Below are 19,252 nucleotides of genomic sequence, written 5' to 3' on the forward strand. Positions count from 1 at the left end.
TACCTTCATATATGTATGCGTACTCCAAAAGTTTTGTTTACATTCTCACCTTCAGAAACTCTCATGAAAATGACGCGCATTAAATTGCGTCGAATATTCTTAAGTAATGAAATCGAGATACTTACCTTTTATTGCTGCAATGATTTCTAATATTTGACGTGAAGATGATAATAATTTTGAAACCTTTTATTTGTTATCTTTCAAATTTATTCTTGAGTAAACCTATTATTAAAAATCAATTAAAAACTATTGCTAATGGTGATGCCACACTACAATTAAACTCTTGAGTCATTTCACTTTTACAATTAATTTATTAATTTTAATTAAGCTTGAAACATTTCACGTTTTAATTGTACTCAACAAACAATTTTCCCTGATTTTTTTACTGATAAACTTGACTCAATTTCACCATCATCAAATTGTTTATTACGATTTGAATGTCGACAACAAACTCCATCTACTTGTGAATATGCCCCTCTCGCGGCGAAAGCGGTTAATACGTTTAGAATTTGATATGTTGTGTGAAATGTGTGTGTATGTGACATATGTTTGTGTGTGTATGATATTGTATCGTTAACATGAACAGAAATTATTTATTGTTAAAATAGGATTAAATAAATGTAATAATCTTTATCAATGTTAAAATTATTTATTACCGTATTATGTCTATTAATTAATTAAAAAAAATGAAGTGAAGCTTCATTTAATAGAATGAAAAATTCCGGAGTTAGATTATGAGGTTAAATTGAATAACAATAATGACAGATGAAAGTTAAAAAAATTAAAGATTAATATAAATATTCTTTAATAAATACATTATTAATAAATATTATTAACTACTGGTATTAAACAAATAATAAAAATGGACGTAAAACCGAAGAGTGAACAGCTTTTAGCGTTGAAAGGTAAGAAATGATATTATTCATAATTTATGAGTTTACGTATTGACGTATTAAATGAAATAAAAATTTAAATGAAAATCTTTTATCATCTAGTGATGCGCTTAACGAGGCCAACAATTGGAATGCCGATTGTAGTAACATGTGATTCAACTGATCTTCCAGGGAATACTTTAAATAATGAATTAAAAAATGATTGTACTGCCTTGCAAGGAATGGAATGTTTGGCAGTGGGTCAATTTATGGTTTTACCTCAAAGTTTTGGGTATTTATGGGTTTTAATATTTTTTCGTCAAAATAACATTTACCACTATTTTCAATTATTTTTCAACTATTTTTTTTGTAAAACGATTAATATTCTGTGACTGTTAAATATTATTTAAAGATTCAAATATAATTATTTTTCAGAAATATTTATTTAGGTGAAATTTTTTCAAGTTATTTATGTGTTCATAATGGCAGTAATCAATTAGTAACAAATATTCATGTAAAAGTAAGTTCTAAAAAAAAGTATCATACTAACTGGATAAATTAATTAATTAATTATGTTTTGATAACGTTTATTTTAGGCAGATTTACAAACAAGTACACAAACTATTCAATTATCGAATAAAAATACTGATGAACTGGCTCCTGATAACACAATGGATGAAGTGATTCATCATGAAGTTAAAGAAATCGGAACTCACATGTATGAAAAGAAAATTGAATTTTAAATGATATATAGATAATATTCGTATTATTTATATTAAATTTTATTTTTTCACAGATTAGTATGTGAAGTAAGTTATGTGCCTACGACAATTGGTAGTACACCTCAGTCATTTAGAAAATTTTTTAAATTTCAAGTCGTTAAACCATTGGACGTAAAAACAAAGTTTTATAATGCAGAGGTAATTATTTACATCATAATTTAAATTGCGATATAAAATAATAAAAATTCATTTTTATAATATCAATCGATTCTTCTAGTCAGATGAAATTTACGTAGAAGCACAGATTCAAAATTTAACGGCTGGACCGATATGTTTAGAAAAAGTTGATTTAGAATCATTAAATTTATTTGTGGGTAAGACTTTTAAAAAAATCACATAAGAATATTTCAACTAATTAATGAATCCATTAAATATTGATATATAAATTTGTATGTGTGATCGTTTCTATGAATAATCTTTTAAATTATTAAATGTAGAATCTATATTTAGATATGTAATTAATATTTCAGTATCAACCTTAAACGTAAATGACAAACAAGAATCAATTTTCGGTAAAGTAAATGTCTTAGATCCCACATGCAGCAGACAATATCTTTACTGCTTAAAACCACAATCCAATCTTGTACAACATTTAAAACTATTACATGGTGAAACTAGTATTGGTAAATTAGATATTGTATGGCGAAGTAATATGGGTGAAAGAGGACGATTACAAACTAGTCAACTTCAAAGAATGGTATCTGATTATGGAGATTTGAGAGTCACTGCTAAAGATGTACCATCTGAAGTATTTCTTGAAGAAATACTAGAATTTAAATGCCGTATCATAAATACTTCGTAAGTATTGTCTCTGTTATTGCCGTTTACTAAAAAAAAGTAATTAATGAAAATAATTAATTACAGAGAAAGAAACATGGATTTATTGATGAGTCTAGAATCAAACAGTTCAATAGCTTACTGTGGAATTTCAGACATTACTTTAGGAACTCTGAAGCCTGGAACTTTTTTGGATGTTCCTTTACGATTGATTCCTTTGGAATGCGGATTAATCGTAATGATGAATATTGATACTTTCATTTTATGTCAACAAAACCACGTACTAAATTGAATTTATTTTATCTTTCAGATGATTTCCGGATTAAAACTAACGGATACATTCCTTAAAAGAGTGTACGATTATGAAGATCTCGTACAAATTTTTGTGGTGCAAAAAGATGAATAACTAATTTAAAAAGAAATGTAAATAAAAAGCTATTATTTATATAAAAGAAATAAAATATTAAGGTAAAGTGTTGTTAATATTACTTGAAAAGTAATTTTTATTCTATTCTTATTTCAATGAAATAATTAAAGTTTAAAGCAATCAATAATACTTATATTTTGGTGAAATTTTTTATTAATCATCTTCATTATAAATATGATTCAAGAGTAGACATTTTTTCATTTTCGTTCACTGCTCCAACAGCACAAGCTAGTAGCGTTTGAATATCTTGTGGTTCATTACCTCCAAAAATATAGCCGTTGGCTTTGTCAACGGCATTTTTAACTTGCAAAAGTAAATTTTGGTTAGAAATATCTAATGGTAAAAAACTAACAAGACTGTAATCTTCTATTAAAGAAATTAATGCAGCATTAAGCTTCTTGTACCTGTAAAAAACAAGATGAGCTAATTGTTTATGTCATTACATACAATAATTTATAAAATATAAATGGAATCAATTTCTAACTAAATATAGTTTTGGATTTTGTTTTATAATAATGTACTCACTTAGCCGTGAAGGGATCTTCATCAAGTTTTTCCAACAAATAATGTAAATCTAAGACTTCGGTATAAAAATCAATGTTAAAATCTAATCTATCTTTGAATTTTTTCATTTGATCAAATTTTGTAAGAACATTAATGTGTGGTAATCCTAATTGTAGCATAGTACTTGTACAGACAAGTAGTGACGAAAGATATTTACCTGAAATTCAAGAGTAACAATGTTCTATTTTATAAGAAGAAATTCCGTTTTAAAACATTTTAATGTGATAAAAAATATTACCAGGCTCGCTACAATAATGAGAATCTATTAAATATACACTGCAAAGTCGTATCAAATTCTGACTCATTTTTTCTACTATAGCAGCAACAGATTTATGGTGTGTATATAGTTCTATCTATTAATGAAAAGCATAAATTACTATGTAAGATCAAATATAGACTTCTATTCCTGTAACAATTAATCATGCAATACATACTTGACCAGGACAATCAAAAATAAGGTAATAATCTTTTAAATTTAAGATTTTTGTTATCAGCCACTCAACGTTGGCTTCTAAAAATTCCATACAGTAAACTAGAGCTCCATTGGGACCAAGTTTATACGTTTCCATAACTTCTTCGTGTTTTATTAACTCTGAGATATCAATCGTAGTGGAATATTTCATATTTTCATTAGCTGGATCTTATAAATAAAATCAAAATACTCAATTTCAAGTATTATCATTTTACAATCAATAAATTATATTTACCTATATTTATCACAGCTACTTTTCTACCTATTTTTTCTAAAAACTGACACATTGCATTGCAATACGTCGTTTTTCCACTTCCTGGAGGACCGATAACAAGTTGACCAAATATCGCAGCCATTTTGAACTATTTTGTTTAAAACTTTTGTTAATATATATTTGTGTTCTTTCCTTTACCAAGTTTTCATCGTATTTATTACTGCAGTTATTTGCTTTAAAGTAGATAATTCATAATCTTTCAGAGCAATGGAAAGCAACAATGGTCTATCAATATTTATTGCTTCAGCTATGTAGCGGGCTGCAACATGTATTTCATCAACGTCTTTACCAAAAATAATGCTAAAAATTCAAAAAACCTTTCTATAAAACCTTTTTATATAGCTTGGTACTTAAATAAAGAGTATGACCCAGTTTAGTCATACTTACTGGGTTGAATATGTTTCACTATTATGTTGATTTGGCAAAGATTCTCTTGTAACTGTTACCATAGAACCAAATTTTTTAAATTGTGTAACTATCACAAAGATTCGATTGCTATAATATAAAATACGACATTGTATTTAATATTTGATATTAACAGCAAATTTAAATCCAATTAAAGTATTGTACCTGTATGTCTTTAAGACAATATCGGTGTGATGGTCATTAATCAATATTCCACAATCATTATTAGACATTATTGTAAACAATCATTCCCATTTATGATTTTGAAAAAGCTTACAGAGAAAATATAAAGTCTTCGAACTCCAAAATTAAATACTCACTGTTACTAAAAAAATTTTTAGGTTAGCGATAAAATAGTCTCACATTCAAAAGCATTTATCCATTAACATACTGCGCCACTTAAATTGAAAAATATGGAGCGCGATATTTAATTTTTTATTCGAATATTATTTATTAAACATTTTTACATTTTTCATGTTAAGGTTCTAGTATATTTATAACAAATCCTATTTTTAATTATAGACAAAAAAATTAAAAATATTATTCATTTGATTTTTGAATTTTTATACAATCATGGAAAATACTGAAAATAACCTATTAAAATTATTTATTGAGTAAATAAATAATTTAAAGTTTTATTAGAAAAAAAATATATTTCAGTTGATTGAATTTTTCTATGAAATTTTAAATTCAAGAATTGACTTTACTGTATTTGGTTTTTTTTTCAATTCTAATTATTACAAGATAAAGTAATAATTAATGATTGTTCAATAAACAAGAAGATTAATAATTTATAAATCATTTACTAATTGATTAATCAGGAGAATGGAATGGTTTGTGCGTTATCATAAGTGAAAAAAATTATCTTAAGTCATACATGCCATCACATGATAAATTTATTGTCCTTCATCATTAACGTTGATGTTCTTTCCATGGCATGTAAAGCATGTAATTCACAGCACTATTCTAAAAGCTAAGTCAAAGATAACACAAGCAATCATTTATTTCATTTATTAATATTATCCATTTTTTACAGTTATGAAAAGATATTTTAAAGATCAACAAAGCTTTAATAATAATAAAAATATTAATAATATATTTGAAAAGATTTTTTCAACGAATCACATAAAACTTTTTGTACGCTGTAATGTATGGTTAAGTAAAATTTTCGGTCTGATGCCATGGAGTGTAGATATTCTTGATATTGTTTACAATTTAAATATCAATACTTATACAAACTCCAAAGAGTTGCCTCATTCAAGATGGAATAAATTTTATATTATTTTATTAGTTCTTATTGTTACTAGTCTTAGTGGAGTTGCAATATCGACTAATAACTGTTTAAATAAAATGGAAGCTAGACCATTTGAAGCAAGATTTGCTGAAATTATCATAACAATGATTGAAACGATTTCAATAGACGTCATTTGGTTTTTATATCTAACTCGACGACAAAAAATGATTGCATTTAGGAGCCAAATAAAAGAAATAGATATGATAATAAAAAATTGTGCTACTTATAATTCAGTAGCAAATGTTCAAGGTTTAATAATAATCTTGATGAACCCTTTCATTATTATTTTTTTCATAATCTTTTGTTTTCTTGAATGGGAACCATCAGTGGTATTGATATGGTGTGTACCAAGTTTGATAAGTGCTATCATTTTAGTGCAATTCAGTTTATTTTTAAACACAATCTGTCTGAGGCTTAAAAATATCAATAACTTAATTTCAAAAATTGGAAGAATTCCTGAAGAGTTTGGACTCCAGATATTTTCAGTTACAAAATGGCCAATTAAAAATGTTATGAAAGTCAAACAAATAAAATGTGCCCATATTGAGCTATGCAATGCATGTAAGCAATTGATAAGTTTTTACGCATTTCCTGCTTTATTAAGTATCATTTATTTTGGACATTTGTTTATATTTGGCTCATATTCTATGTCTTTGAAATATTTTATAAAAAAGAAAACCATTCATATTACGGACTTAATTAGTGACGGTTTGTGGATATTTATGATTATGTATCCAATCGTAATTCTGATAATCACAGTGAATGATACAGCAAACGTGGTAATATTGAAAGATATATATTATCTACTATCTTTGACAGAAAACTGCTAATAAAATTTTTCTACAGATGAAAAAAACAGGCAATATTATTCATTGGATTTTAAACTCATGTACGACAACTGATATATTAGAGAATGAGGTAAGAAACATTTAATAATTATATTTATAGTTATTCAAAAAATTCTAAACAAATGATAATGTACAGTTGATTGAATTTTCGTACGAACTGTTAAATCGAAAAATAGAATTTAATATTTATGGATTAGTTTCACTTGATGGTTCTGTATTACATCCTGTAAGTATTCAGTAAAATCCTACAATTGAACTTCTTTGTCTAATTATAAATTTTTTTTCAGATTTTCGGCAGCATAACATACATTGTCATCCTCATTCAATTTCAGTTAAAATAATCAGATAACTTTTCATTGCTACATTATTTCTGGATTAAAGTAAATTATTTAATTAAAGACATTAAAGACAAATGGAGTTTTTAATTTCACTACGCTTTCTCAACTTCAATAATGTATGTAACATTACATTAATACTAAATTTAATAACATTATTACATTTAATGCTAGAATATCGATTCTTTTATCTAATTTATCAAACGTCACCTGTACAACTCATCTAGCTACCGTTATCTTTAGTAGTGAATAAAGGATGAAAAATCACTTTTTTAAATAGTATTTCATATAATAAAATAAAACAAAATTGTGATAAAATATGAAAGAAATTTTGCATAGGATTCGATCAAATTTTTTTCTATATTTTTATGTGGTGCAAATGAAAATTCTTGGCTTAATGCCATGGAGCTTGAAACTTTCAACGTTAACTAATGATGAGTTCTGGAAGCATAGCAGAAACACTAAATGTTATTTTTCGACTCGAGGTTCAACTTATAATATGATTTTAGTTTGTGTTTACTTTATGTGTATTGGAATTGTTTTACGTGATTCATTTGCTTCAAACCCTACACCCTACGATAGAGTAAAGTTGGTTTGGGCAGTGAAAATTGTTTCGATGATCTTCCAGGCATTATCAGTCATTATTATCTGGATGATTTATGTTTTTCGGCAGCACATAGTGATAAATTTCAACAGAGAATTGGAAAATATAGATGTCATATTGAACAATAGTAATGACAGTTATTTTCTAAATAATATTCAAATTTATATTATTCTTCTTTTATAATTTTTGTAGCATTGGTGTAAATTTAATATCAGCATTATTACTGTGGCCATACCAAGTGCTGTGTTGCTGGACAATTCCTAGTATAATAAGTTCTTGGATTATAATACAATTTTTTATTTTAGTAAACTCTATAAACCTTAGATTTCAAAATATAAATCAAAAGATTTTGAAAATAGGAAACATCTCCCAGCAATTTGATCTTGAAATATCTAATCAAAAATCGATTATTTCACTAATTGGGAACATTAAATATGCTCATATCAGATTGTTTAATATATGTAATGAAATCATAGATTTTTATGCAATTCCCCTTTTGATGGGTACCATTCATTATATATTTTCAATCATGTTTGGAATGTATTTTTTATATTCGAAATATTGCATTTTGATGGTAAATAATACTTATTTTGGACGATTTAGTGATACAACATGGATATATGTAATAATTTGTCCACTAGCAGTTTTAATGTATTCAGTCAACCGTATCACAAGAGAGGTAATATTTAATTTCATTATATTCCATGGCTTTATAAATGATGAAATAATTAAATTTTATTAAAATGTTGGTTCTTTAAAAACAATTTATAATGAAATTAAATTTTAGATTAAAAAAATTAGTGAAAGCGTTCATAGGGTCTTAAATATATACACTATAATACAGGATATTAAAAAAGAGGTAAAAAAATTTCCAACGATTATAATTAACCAGTAAATACCTATTAAAAAATATAATTTACAGTTAGTTGAATTTTCTGAAGAGCTTTTACATCAAAAATTGGAATTCAGTGCCTACAAGATAATGTCTTTCAATGGTTCTCTATTGCCTTCAGTCAGTATTAGATAAATCATACATAAAGTCTTGACAAAAATGGAAAAACTTTAATTCAGTAGAATAATCTGCTTTTGATCAGACCGAAATAGAATGTTTTATGGATGTAACTAAAAAATGTCTTTGAATAAATTTTCAATAAATTCTTTTAGGTTTTGGGAGGCATGACATACCTGATTATCCTTATTCAATTTCAGCAAGAGAAAAATACTTAACAAAAACACCATGACAGTCTCTCAGGATGAATACTAAAAGAAGAATGCAATATTAATTAGAAATCATGATATTGGAAATAATTAATATAATAAATAAATAAGCATTGAATATAATCGATTTTCTAATTAATCTGTAATTCACCTTATAAATACTGTTAAAAAAATATTCCTATCTCTGGATCAAATTAAGTAGATTGCATTGAAAATCAATAGTAAATGAATTTTAATATAACATCCTGTCACACAGCAACTCTGAAAAAATTTATCGTTCTAATGTTAATACTATAATAGTAGTGTACACCTCCGTAAAATGTATAAAAAAATATTTATGGTGTCAAAAAAAAGTTCTTTTAAATTAAATACTGGTTTATCTATGGATATCATTCTTGAAAAATTAAATCAGAATAAATCTGCATCTCGTCTGTTTCATGATAAGACAATTTGGTGGTTTCAAATTTATTTCAGCATAGCAATATGTAAGATTCTTGGCTTATCACCATGGAAAATAAATCTCAATAAATGTAATCAAAATAATTTTCTGGTAAAATCACATTGGGGATCGTCTTATAATTTGTTATTAATAATAGGAATTTGTATGAGTGATGTTTATTTTTCTCCAGTTTTGTTTGAACTAGGACAAAACATGATAAAATTGGAAGCAATAGCACAAATTGGTACTTTAGTTGTTGGAACCATGTGTTTAATCAGTACTTGGTTAATATATAGTTTTCGACAAGAAGTACTTATCATGGCTAGTAAGAAAGTGATAAATGCAGATATTATTTTGCAAAATTGTGCTGATTATGATATTGAAAAAAAATATCGAATTTCTAAAACTTTTTTAATCAACAATTTTTTTTGTTTAGCATCTATCATAATTGGTGCAACTGCTTATTTATTTATCTATGTATTTACTTGGGTAATTCCCACAGTGGTAAATGGTTGGGTTTTATTTCAATATACTGTGATACTTGAAACAATTGAACATCGTTTAGACTGCATGAATAAAACTTTGTTGAAAATTGGTAATATTTTTGGGGATAATGAGTTTCAGCTTTTCATACTATCTAGATATGCGATTAATAAAGAAGTTATTTCTCAAATTGTGAATATGAAATATGCTCTTAAAGAATTGAATAATGCTTGTGAATATGTTGTTGATTTTTATGGATTACCTACTTTGTTTTGTGTAATATATTTTGGTATTACATATACGTTGTACACTTATTTTAAATGCAGTAATATTATTGAAAATCAGTGGAAACAATCTTCTATGGAAGAAATTAGCGATTTTGTATGGAGCTTCGTACCAACATACTCACTTCTGACTCTATGCATTACAGTAAATAAAATCATGAAGAAGGTAAATTTCTTTATAAGAATTAATGAATTTTATAAAAATAGATTAATTAATAATTTTAAATTATCACCTGGATATTAAGGCAAAACACATAATTGAAACTTTACATGAGGTTATTGATATATGTACCACAGAAGAAGTGAATCGAGAGGTATGCTGATATTTTACATACATTTTCGTACTAAATATAATTAGAGAATATTAAGTATTGCGAATTTTCATTGCAGTTGGTGAACTTCTCTAAAGACATTTTACACCAGAAAGTAGAATTTACGTCATTTAGATTACTTTCATTAAATGGTTCTTTGCTATACACAGTTTGTATTTAATTATCTAAATATATTTATATATTATATTATTCCGATTTTGCATATTAATTTCATTTTTTGTAGCTTTTTGGAACCATTATCACATATCTTGTCATTTTAATTCAATTTCGTCTGGGAAATCATTCGCCATTATAAATCGTATCTCATTATTGTATATTTAGTGTAAATAAAAATAAAATGTAATATGCACATGATAATATCAATTATTTTTACTATCGATATTTTAATTTTTTTTACAATCTTCTTTATCGATCTCTTGTTATTGCAGATCATTGTTCGCAAATTTTATTTTCTACAGTACCGATTTCTCGAAATTAGAAGTAATTAGCTTGTAGTGACAATATTGTGTATGATTTAACTGCAAGTAGGTAATTATTTGCACTTTTATGTACGTAAATATGTATTCATTATTTTTTATTGAAATTTAATTAAAATAACTGTAACGCTATAAACAGTAATAAACTTTTCGATACATTTTTATATTCAAACGATTACTAAATAAAACTTTATGATTGCAAAAAGGCAAAGTGCAATAAAATCAATATTTTTTTATTTAATTTATTAAAAGAAGAATTTATTTAAAAAATAAAATTCGAGTTCAGTGAATGTACTGAACCAATAATTTAATAAAAAATATTTCAACTTCCTAAAAAAATTTTGCAGATATTGATCAGTATTTTTTCTTTTCTATGGCAGCGTATACAGATGTTTTGTACTCTCTTAAATTTCAACTGAAGCTTTCAGTAAGCTTGATTCTCAAACGAAATAAAGAAAGAATTTAGCACAAAAAATGTATATCATTATTATGATAATACTTGAAGAAACATAATAATCATCATTTGAATACAATTCAGTACAATAAAATTAATATTTTATTAGTACTTAAAAATGTTGAAATGATGAAAAACAAATAAAGTACTCATGTCATATCTTAACATTATCGTCATCAGCTAATAATAATAAGGGTATAGCTCGTTGAAGTGCAAGGGCAGTCGAACCTATCTATAGATATACATCTACTTACTATGAGAAAAAATAGGGTAGAAAATGCAAGGTTTGGGGTAGGACGTAGCTCGCAGGAGCAGTAATATCGATCTCAATGTCAGTGTTTCATGTGTGTCGGTTATTGTGTCAGTGATAAGTACTGGTCTCTAAAAAGTGAGTAGTCTGTGTCTTCAATCATCTGGTGAGTGGTGTTTGTTCATTTCTTTCACCCGTAAATATCATTCATAAATTGTTTTTGACTCTTTATCAATTATCTTGACCAATAGTAGTTTTATTGTTTTTTCTTATATTTTATTTATTATCTCTTTATAAACCTACTGTCATTATGCATCTATCATTTCAACATTCCTTCAAATCAATTTATAATTAATTCAAATATAAACTCAACGAATAATTATCTTTTTAATATTGAGGATGATAATTATTTAATCATTTAAAATAGAGAAATTGCTTCCTTTAAAGTGCGAAATGTTTATAACATTTTTTTCTTATTTATATTTTAAATATTTACTTCAGTTTGAAGCATTCAACTATAAAATTGTTAATAAAAAATGAACTTACGCAAATTAAGTTATAAAATGATCTCATATTTATAAAAAAGTGTTCCATTTATCATAGATTCACTGTTGAATTCAGTTCAAGGTTTTCCTAAATAAAAAATGTATCAACTGATGCGAAAAGGTTTTTATTGTGCTGTTATATTGTAGACATATCGAAATTAATTGAGTATTGCTTTATTTTATTGAAGAAGAGAAAAAAAGACTATATTTTATTAAGTAAAAGTTATAAAATTATTTTAAAAAATTATTTACGTAAGCAGTGATATAAGAATGGAAATATTGCGATTTATAAAAAGAAAAATCAATTTAATAAACATTACACTATAGTGACTGATAAATAAAACAATTACAGATGACATGGTAAATCGTGCGAGAACGACGTTAATTAAATTATTCACTTATTACTTACACGTAGGAAAATTAAAATTCAAGATTTAATACATAACTCACGAAGGACGAAAAATCAAATTTATAATAATTTAAATATGAACATCAATAATTATTTTATAATAATAAGGAACATGAAGCGAAAAAGATCACTATAAGGAAAGTGTACATATAAAATATTAGAGACATAAAAATATCAAAGTATTAAATTGAAAATAAAAATAATTAGAAGAATGGAGGACTCTTCACCACGAATTAGAACTTATCTGGATTGCTGGGATGTAAGTATTGTTTTTTTTTTTTAAAGGATGAAACGATGAAAATCGTAATTTTAAAAATAATTTAGTAAGTAATAATACTAAAAATAAAAACAAAATATTTTCAGAATGAAGATAAATATTCAGTGGCAAATAGTCAAGCACCACTTCAAGATGGTGAAGATGAACATCCAGAACGTGGAACATGGACAGGAAAATTTGACTTTTTATTGTCATTACTTGGATATAGCGTAGGATTAGGCAACGTTTGGCGTTTTCCTTATTTGTGTTATTCCAATGGAGGTGGTGCTTTCCTTATACCATTTACTGTGATGCTTATTATTGCTGGGCTTCCCCTCATGTTTATGGAACTTTCCTTAGGTAACTGATCTATTTACTTACTATCATTAAATATTAATTTATTTCATTATTGTAGTTATTTTTCTGTTTTTATTATTGTTGAACTTGTTTTATTTATACAAATTTTCATTCAAAGTATTATTCTATCTAGGTCAATATGCAAGTTTGGGTCCTGTAGCAGCTTATAAAAGATTTTCACCACTCTTACGTGGGTTAGGTTATGGAATGGTTTTAGTTAGCTCAATTGTTATGCTCTATTATAATCTAATAATTGCTTGGACTCTCTACTATATTTTTGCATCCGTTATTGGTAAGATTTTTAATCATTTTTAACTTGATTAGAGTTGAAATTTATCCTTATTAATCTTTATTTAACATGAGAATATTGAATACCAAAAAACTATTGATTGTCGAATGTCCATAAATCATATTCATTTCAATATCAAGCATTGAATTTTAAGTTCATTTCGTGTAAAAAAATTTATTTGACCAGAAAAAAAAAATTATTTAAATTATTCTCTTTTGAAGCATTTTAATTTTACAAAAAATGACGAAAATTCCTTCTTTGAAAAATAGGTCAGTGTTTTCCTTTTAAAGTAGAGAATCAAAAGAGTTCAATTCTAGAGATGGTCATGATATTCAATCTTTTTAATTACGAATAATAAAAAACTAAAACTTTTAGGTGGTAGTAAATTACCTTGGAGTGATTGCGAACCAGAATGGAGTACAGAAGACTGTATTGAACCACTAGCAGCTGAAAATTGTATGAGCCAAAATAATTCTTACTTTAAAAAGCAATGTCTCAATTATACACAAATGATTGCCATGAATCTTACTACGGAAAACATTACCTCAGCTATAAAACGTCCTCCTGCAGAAGAATATTTTGAGTATGTATTAAATAATTAAACTAACATGATATATTTTGTAATTTAATATTCATTATTTCTTTGAATTTTGAAATAGACATCACGTACTGGGGATGAGCAAAGGAATTGAATTTACGGGTTCAATACGACCGGCATTGGCAGCGTGTCTATTTTTAGCTTGGACAATCGTTTTTTTGTGTCTTAGTAAGGGTGTTCAGAGTTCTGGAAAAGTCGTCTATTTTACTGCACTCTTTCCATACGTTGTTTTGGTAATTCATACAGTAGAATAATCAATATTATGATTCTATTTGTAATACTGACAGTTTAAAATTATCAGGACTGGTATTGCCATTGAATTTTGAATTAATTAATGTTTTATTTAAATTTTTAACTATTCGAAAAATTAATTCTATCAGACACAATTGAAAATATCAAGGAAAACTTTTTTCACGAATAAGAACTGATTTAAAGTAATGACAATACCAGTAATGTTTCTGTTGATTTGTGTATTACTATTAAAAATTAATTAAATCTTTGAAAAATAATTAATATATGAATTCAGATTGCATTATTTATACGTGGTGTCTTATTACCTGGTGCCGAAGAAGGTCTTCTGTTTTACTTAACACCGAACTGGCGTAGATTGACTTCAGCTAAAGTATGGGGTGATGCAGCTGTTCAAATATTCTTTGCCCTTAGTCCAGCTTGGGGTGGATTAATTACTTTAAGTTCATACAATAAATTCGATAATAATTGTTACAAAGACTCGCTTATCGTTGCTATAAGTAACATAGCAACTTCTTTTTTTGCGGGTCTTGTTATTTTTTCAGTAATTGGCTTCCTGGCACACGAACTTAATGTTCCTGTTGCTTCGGTTGTTGACCAAGGTGCTGGTTTGGCTTTCATTGTTTATCCGGAAGTAAGTAATGAGATCTTCATAAGCATCAATTTAAAATCAATAACTAATTAAATAAATATCTTTTTAGGTTGTTGCTAGACTTCCTGTTGCTCCAATTTGGTCTTTACTATTTTTCGTAATGTTATTGACGTTGGGATTAGATTCGCAATTTGCTTTGATGGAAACCGTAACTACTGCAATACTTGATGGAATTCCTGCATTGAGGAATTTTAAAATTTGGATTGTCCTTGGTGTTTCGATATTTGGATATATCGGAGGAATCATTTTTACTACTAATGTAAGATATTTTTCAATTAATTCCAGTAGACATGCTTGAAATTCTTGTAGCTTCTTACTTAAGAATTTTATAATTATTTTTCCAATGAAATTTCTCAAAACTTTAAAGTATAGAATTAATATATTAATATATAAATTTAGACGGATTAATTAATCCTTTGACATGATTCAATAACGTCTGAGATATATTGTTGTTATGGTTATTAATTATTATTTATTAATGTTGTGTAATAATCTTATTAAATCTTCACCAACGTAAATATTTATCTCTGCTTCCTGGCTTATGTAATTATCCAATAAAGCCAAATTATTACTTTGTGTGTCAAGGGGTTGTCTATAATTTCATTAGATCTGTGTAAATCTAGTGTAATTGAATCTAATTATTATTTGATGATAATAAAATGAACAAATATATTATTAAACTTGTTAATTTTCAATTCAAAAAAATTGATTAACTTACTATTTGTTAATAATTTGTTATTTTACAGGCTGGAATGTATTGGTTACAATTAATGGATAAATATGCAGCTAATTGGTCGGTCTTATTGATTGCCATAAGTGAATGCATCTTAGTGGCTTGGGTTTACGGTGCGAATCGATTCCTTGATGATATTCAGCACATGATTGGCCCACGTGGAAAGTGTTGGAAATTTTTTTGGACTTGGATGTGGAAAGTTGTTACTCCAGCAGCACTTTTTTTCATTTTATTCTTTAATTGGGTCGAGTATGAACCACTTTCCTATGGTGCTTATATTTATCCCAAGTGGGCAGATGTGGCTGGTTGGATAGTAGGTCTATTGCCTGTTATGGTTATTGTTTTATTTGCTATTGTAAGTACGAAAATGAAATGAATCTAAATGAACTATTATCTTTTTATCGTACATTTATAATAAAAAAAAATTACAGTTTCAATTGACAGTTCCAAGAAAACGATCATCATATGATAACGATGACGACGATGATGAGTACGATGATGAAGATGAAGTTGATCCAAAAACGTCATCAAGTTCAGAACGTGTTCGACGAAGACATAAAATTTCAGTGTGGGAAAAAGCTCGAAGACTATTACAGCCAACTGCCGAGTGGAAACCAGCTTCACGAAATCCTTTAACCCCTACAAGGACAAACGTTTCTAACACTCAGCCATTAGGTTAATTATTAATTAATTTATGCGTTAAACATTGTTTAAAAAATTTTTACTAAAGTTTTAATTTGTTATCTAGGTCATCAAGGTGGTTATGATTCAATTCGTGATACAATAGTTCTTGTAAACGGTCAGCCAATGATGATCCAACCATCAAGTACTTCCGGAACAACTCAGAAACTTCCAGGTCCTTCAATATTAAAAAATTCTAGTAAACCAGATCTAATTACCTCACAACAGGTTTGACAAAATTTTTAGTTTTATTTATTTTATTGGAGTTTCAATCATTTATAGATTGAACATTTTTTTTTAAAAAAAAGAACCGAATTTTAGTGCATTAAATGAGTTTGATGTTAAATAGCAATCCAAAATATATAGACAATTGAAACAAAAAAAAATCATAATGTTAATATTTGCCAGATTAATATATTGTCCAGGTGTTTTGCTCATTAGATTATTGTAAAATAGTTGGTGTATTATATGAAGTAAAAGGAAATTAAAATGATCAATACGGTAGAAACAACAACAACAATAATAATAATAGTTTACAATATTATTATTATTATGATTAATGTTATTTTTTTCAATTGAAAACATAAATAATTGAATGTAATCTATAAAAAAAATGTACACGAAATGAGCATGGCATATTAGCATTAAATAATACATATACGATAAAGAAAAAATTAAGTCAATAATTTTTAATGATATGACAAATATGAATTAAGTACAAATAATTAAAAGATATGATAATTATTATTGTTTAAAAGAAATAGAATATCCATGAAAATCAAATATTTATTTTAATAGACATGCAGAAAAAAATGATATTTTATATTATTTTAAAAAAGAATTGAAAATAAATATCAATAAAAATGAATTAAATGAGCTCACTTATCAAAGCAAATCAGAAAGAATAACAATATATAATTATGAATTTTATTATATGGTGGATTATTCAGTTGATCAACCATGAAAAAGAATGATAATAATTCAGAGTTGTCGAAAAGTGCTTCAAGGCTAGTAATTAAGGTATAAATTAATTATGGAAAAGAATATTGTAAAAATATAGTTTAATAGAATGGTATTATTTTTCCGTACAGTTTAATATCAAATATATGAAAATATATTTATAATAAAAAAATTTAAATACAATATATCAATATATTTTACATGTGCAATAGATTGATATAATTACAAGTTATCGTTGTTGAATGCTACCAATACAATTATAGATGTGTTAAGACTAATTGATCGATGTAAAAATATCAGTATAAAAATATTCTTATAAGAGTCTTTACAAAATATATAATATTAAATAAACGTTGATATTGAGTGATTTAATAGAATGAGGAGTGAAACTAACTTGTGTATATCAAACCACCCACATACGAATTATACTGAAATAAAACTACAATTCAGTTAATATAATCAAACCGAAATTTATGATACATTATCATTCTTATGTCTATTGTCATTAATTTTTGTAGGTGATATTTTTACATCGGTTTTTATAACAGCCAAGGGAATTATATCAAACATTTTTTATATTATATTTATCGTTGTTATTATTATTGATATTATTGTTGTTGTTTTAATAAACTCTAGCGGATTTAAATGTATTTCTTTTTATATTGATGTCTTGTAGAAGATGTATAAAGTTCAATCATCTTATTTCAAATGTAGAGTTTAACTTTTAGAGTGACAGTCAAACATCAGTTCATGTTTACAAGAACATTGATGTTGGTTTACTAAGTCTTTACTATTCTTTGTCTCATAACGTTATTTTTAAAAGTAAGACAGTTTTAAGTAAATATGATATTAACATGATTGAAATAACATTAGGCTTGATTTAAAAAATCATAAAATAATTTCAAATCGAAATACAATGTGAAAAAAATAACTGTTTCATTGACACTTTAAAAATTAAACTCATTTGTCATAATCATCAATTATTTTTTTAAGTGTTATATATTGGTAATATAAAAAATAGTCATAATAAAATAGTATTTCTGTAATTATTAAAAAGGAATATATAATGTAATGTTTTAAAAGTATTTTTATATTTTTTGTAGAATTAAATCTGCTAGGGAAGTTGAAGTGGATAAATTGTACTATACATGTTAAAATATATGTTATGATATTTTTGTATTTTATTGCAGATTTTCTCCTGCATCAATTTATTTTTATCATTATTATTCTTTATAATATTTTTATTGTGAATTGAATTATTAACATTATAATAGCTGTCACTATATTACATTAGCTCCTGCAGATGCTACTTATATGTTATGATTGTGTAGAAATACTGTGGACGATATCAACACTATACTCATCAATCGGTTGTTGTAATATGATTAGCATAAGTATGCGGATATGTATAGTACAATTATGAAGATGAATAAAAAAAGATCATTAAATCGCCAACGTCTATCAAACTAATTAATATTAATAGAGAAATTAGTAACATTCTTCAAAGATTTACTTTTAAGCACTGAATAATTTATTTTTTTAATTAAAACGTCAACCCTTATTTTATATTAATGTTAATTAAATAAAAGTTATAATTATACATTAAAAAAAATTTTTTTTTAATTTTTGTATTAAGGCTTTTGTAATTGTTGAACTTTATGGAGAAAAAGTTAATATTATTTATTTTAATATAAATATCGAAAAATGAACATGACTGGTGATGAGTTTGTGAAAGAGGTAGAGTTGATAACTGATTACTCTTCTTAAGTATTATAAATACTTTTATAGAGTTAAACTCTGTGAAAAGTTGTAGTACACTTCATCTAAATTTGTTAAAAATTTTATTCTTTACAAAATATTAACAAAAGAACTCGTTATCCAATTATATGAATTATACAAGTTTTATAAAAATAATTATATTGGCCCCGAGGTA

General features: G+C 26.1%; 3 protein-coding genes across 5 annotated transcripts; 2 read left to right on the forward strand and 1 right to left on the reverse strand.

Moving 5' to 3' along the window:
• The first annotated feature begins 553 nt into the window (after positions 1–553).
• Positions 554–2,904, forward strand: LOC118068775 (trafficking protein particle complex subunit 13). The gene is made up of 9 exons (XM_035086440.1): positions 554–905; positions 996–1,164; positions 1,308–1,392; positions 1,469–1,590; positions 1,669–1,792; positions 1,872–1,968; positions 2,125–2,452; positions 2,519–2,666; positions 2,742–2,904. Exons 1-9 carry the CDS (start codon positions 863–865, stop codon positions 2,835–2,837), a joined length of 1,212 nt encoding a protein of 403 aa, XP_034942331.1. The 5' UTR covers positions 554–862; the 3' UTR covers positions 2,838–2,904.
• An 89-nt stretch (positions 2,905–2,993) lies between these two features.
• Positions 2,994–4,924, reverse strand: LOC118068774 (GPN-loop GTPase 2). The gene is made up of 7 exons (XM_035086439.1): positions 4,739–4,924; positions 4,556–4,663; positions 4,130–4,468; positions 3,857–4,062; positions 3,661–3,775; positions 3,384–3,579; positions 2,994–3,262 (listed from the first exon to the last, which is right to left on the reverse strand). The coding sequence occupies exons 3-7, from the start codon at positions 4,248–4,250 to the stop codon at positions 3,025–3,027; spliced, it is 876 nt and encodes a 291-aa protein (XP_034942330.1). The 5' UTR covers positions 4,251–4,468; positions 4,556–4,663; positions 4,739–4,924; the 3' UTR covers positions 2,994–3,024.
• Positions 4,925–11,624: 6,700 nt separating this feature from the next.
• On the forward strand, positions 11,625–19,250 carry LOC118068791 (sodium- and chloride-dependent glycine transporter 1). 3 transcript variants are annotated; one of them, XM_035086460.1, is made up of 11 exons: positions 11,625–11,756; positions 12,488–12,803; positions 12,908–13,160; positions 13,291–13,449; positions 13,822–14,029; positions 14,106–14,277; positions 14,571–14,927; positions 14,995–15,204; positions 15,692–16,033; positions 16,110–16,353; positions 16,427–19,250. In XM_035086460.1, the coding sequence occupies exons 2-11, from the start codon at positions 12,756–12,758 to the stop codon at positions 16,591–16,593; spliced, it is 2,160 nt and encodes a 719-aa protein (XP_034942351.1). In that variant the 5' UTR covers positions 11,625–11,756; positions 12,488–12,755; the 3' UTR covers positions 16,594–19,250. The 3 variants fall into 3 exon arrangements, with proteins under 3 accessions (XP_034942351.1, XP_034942353.1, XP_034942352.1); XM_035086462.1 differs by having other exon boundaries at positions 11,701–11,756; positions 12,752–12,803; XM_035086461.1 differs by having other exon boundaries at positions 11,714–11,728.
• Positions 19,251–19,252: the final 2 nt, after the last annotated feature.

Source organism: Chelonus insularis, unplaced genomic scaffold (genome assembly GCF_013357705.1).
Source record: "Chelonus insularis isolate UGA/USDA-ARS -01 unplaced genomic scaffold, ASM1335770v1 contig_401_pilon, whole genome shotgun sequence".
Taxonomy (NCBI): Eukaryota; Metazoa; Arthropoda; class Insecta; order Hymenoptera; family Braconidae; genus Chelonus; species Chelonus insularis.